This window comes from Antennarius striatus, chromosome 7 (genome assembly GCF_040054535.1).
Source record: "Antennarius striatus isolate MH-2024 chromosome 7, ASM4005453v1, whole genome shotgun sequence".
Classification (NCBI taxonomy): domain Eukaryota; kingdom Metazoa; phylum Chordata; class Actinopteri; order Lophiiformes; family Antennariidae; genus Antennarius; species Antennarius striatus.
In genome coordinates, this window is record NC_090782.1 from 17483829 (window position 1) to 17486852 (window position 3024).

The window sequence follows — 3024 nt, forward strand, 5'->3', positions numbered from 1 at the left end:
CTATGATGAGCGACCTCGTCAGGCTTTAACTCCAAGACATTACATACTGCATATACGGTACTTTTATCTACAAAAGTACTTACTGTACTTGATTTCCTGTCTTTTATTCTGTGTGCTTATATGCTGGTATTTTCCTCCACAGAGGTATTGGCTCATATTTTCCTTTGTACTGAGTAAATGGAACATTTTGTAGAGCTACTTGATATGTGAGGCTTTTGAGATTGCCCATCGTTGGCCCAATTCATGCATTATAAGACAAATTTCCCTTATTTCCTGCTCTCTATTTACAGAACACAAAATAGCTTGAGAGCAAAATAACCATCAGATATCTAATTGACTCATAGCTAATGGGGGAATTTTCTTCTGTGTGCTGACACCCAGTTTTAAAACCCGTCTGCTCCAGAGGCACAGATGGCCATTGTAGATCGAACTGTTTCAACTGAATACAGACGGAGGCCTCAGAGGATTAGCGCGCAACGCTAGCTTTAATTTCACTGCAGTGCCAGGTCAATTAGACTGAATTGTAATTCCATTCATTTAGAGTGTTTGATCTCTGCTGTTGAAGGGATTGACTTTAATTAATTTGTCTCGCTGTCTCTTTTTATCTCCCTCACATTCTTTCTGGCTTCCTGTAATCCACCATACCTTACTCCTTTTCCTTTTCCTTTCCCTTGTTTTGTCTTCCCTCAGGTGTTTGGCCCGGTGATTCAACCTCAGCCGGGAGCAGGAGGAACAGTTGAAAGGAGGGCCATGGGAGTGAGCTTGGGCCAAGACATCATCTGGCTCCTGCCTTTCCTGTTCTTGCTGGTGATGATCACAGTGTCACCCACCCAGGGTCAAACCTGTCCCCAGCGTTGTGAGTGCATTGCTAAACTCAAGACTGTGTCCTGTTTTGGTAAAAGTTTGTCCACACTGCCAGATGGTATCCCACTGGACACCAAGATCCTGGATCTTAGTGGAAATAAGCTACGCTGGGTAGAGCATGGTGACCTGATTCCATTTCAGCGTCTTGAAAAACTAGATTTGAGTGACAACATGATCAGCGTCCTGGAAGCGAATGCTTTTTCTGGTCTCCACAACCTGCAGTTCCTGTCACTGAGGGGTAATCAGTTGAAACTGGTCCCCATGGGGGCTTTTTCACGTCTCTCAAACCTAACTTCATTGGACCTCAGTGGGAATAAGATTGTGATTCTTTTGGATTTTACCTTTCAGGACCTAAAAAGTCTAATAAATCTGGAGGTTGGGGATAATGATTTAGTTTATATTTCAAACAAGGCCTTTTTGGGTCTGGTGGGTCTGAGGGAGCTGACCATCGAGAGATGCAACCTGACGTCTGTGTCCAGCCAGTCTTTGTCGTACCTCCATAACCTAGTAATTCTGCGGCTCCGCTACCTCAGCATCTCTGCCTTGGAGGACCAGAACTTCCGTAAATTGGGGAGCCTGAGGGGCCTTGAGATTGATCACTGGCCATTTTTAGAACACATTTCCCCTCACAGCTTACAGGGTCTGAACTTATCATGGTTGTCAGTCACACACACTAACATCACCTCTGTGCCCACCTCTGCCCTTCGCAGTCTGGCTCACCTCACCAGCTTAAACCTCTCCTACAACCCTATCTCCGTGTTGGAGTCCTGGGCCCTGAGGGACCTTGTTAGGTTGAAGGAACTGCATCTGGTCAACACAAACCTGGTGGTAGTGCAGCCATACGCTCTGGGTGGTCTAAGGCAGATTCGACTTCTTAATCTTTCCTCTAATAACCTGGTGACCTTGGAGGAGGGAGCTTTTCAATCAGTCAACTCTCTGGAGTTGCTGCGTTTGGATGGAAACCCTCTGGCCTGCGACTGCCGCTTGCTGTGGATCCTTCAGCGCAGGAAGACCCTCAATTTTGATGGTGCCTCGCCAGTATGTCAGACACCGGTCGAGGTGCAGGGACGTGCTCTTAATGCTTTCTCCGACTCGGCTCTCTTTGATCACTTCACCTGCCAGAAGCCCAAAATTCGTAACAGGAAACTGCAGCAGATATCTGCCCGCGAGGGGCAGGTTGTGTCGTTCGTTTGCAGAGCAGACGGTGAGCCAACGCCAGTCATATTTTGGATCTCTCCTCAACGCCGTCGCATCACGACAAAAAGCAGTGGCCGTCTGACTGTGTTACCAGAAGGCACACTGGAAATACGGTACGCTCAGGTAATGGACAGCGGAACCTACATATGCATCGCCAGCAATGCTGGTGGAAATGACACCTATTTTGCCATACTTACAGTTAGCGGGCTGCCGCTAGATGCAGCCCTGATGGCCAACCGTACTTACTATGCTGGGGACCTGAATGACACGAATCTGAATGACACCAAAGTGTTTTTAAAGTTCACTCTGGACCTCAAGACCATCCTCATATCCACAGCTATGGGCTGTATCATGTTCCTCGGAGTAGTTCTGTTCTGTTTCATCCTGCTGTTTGTGTGGAGTCGAGGGAGAGGGCAACACAAGAACAATTTCTCGGTGGAATATTCCTTCAGAAAGGTAGACGGACCCGCTGCCAGCGGAGGACAGGGTGGAGCACGGAAGTTCAACATGAAAATGATATAGTTTTCTGGCTCTGTCTCAGTCGTTGGTGTTTTCCCGTCATATTGCTTACATACAGTCTCCAGTGAGCCCATAAAAGGACAAGAGACTGGACATGAACATATGTGCTTGCAAACATTAAATCAATTATTTCTAGGGTATTTGACTGATTCAATGTTTTGTTATTTAAACTACTGTATATATGAAAAAGGGAGATCTGTATAAATTTAGTACATTTCTATTGCTTTGTTGTGCATTCACAATATTGTGCTGAGACAGCAGGATTATAGATAAGGATGTCTCAAAATGTTGAATAGACTGTTAAAAGACCAAGCATCAGAAACACTCAGAGTCCCATCAGTCTTTAACCTCCAGAAAGCTCTTGCCAACTCCGTCTTTCTTTCCTCCCGGGAACTCTGTCCTCTGCTATAAAGAACTTGACCCCTGCGGTGCGTCTGAGGTGCT

General features: G+C 46.3%; 1 protein-coding gene across 1 annotated transcript; it reads left to right on the top strand.

The window, feature by feature from the left end:
• The first annotated feature begins 750 nt into the window (after nt 1-750).
• Nucleotides 751-2583, top strand: lingo3a (leucine rich repeat and Ig domain containing 3a). The gene has a single exon (XM_068320149.1). The coding sequence runs from the start codon at nt 751-753 to the stop codon at nt 2581-2583; it is 1833 nt and encodes a 610-aa protein (XP_068176250.1).
• The last annotated feature ends 441 nt before the right edge of the window (nt 2584-3024 follow it).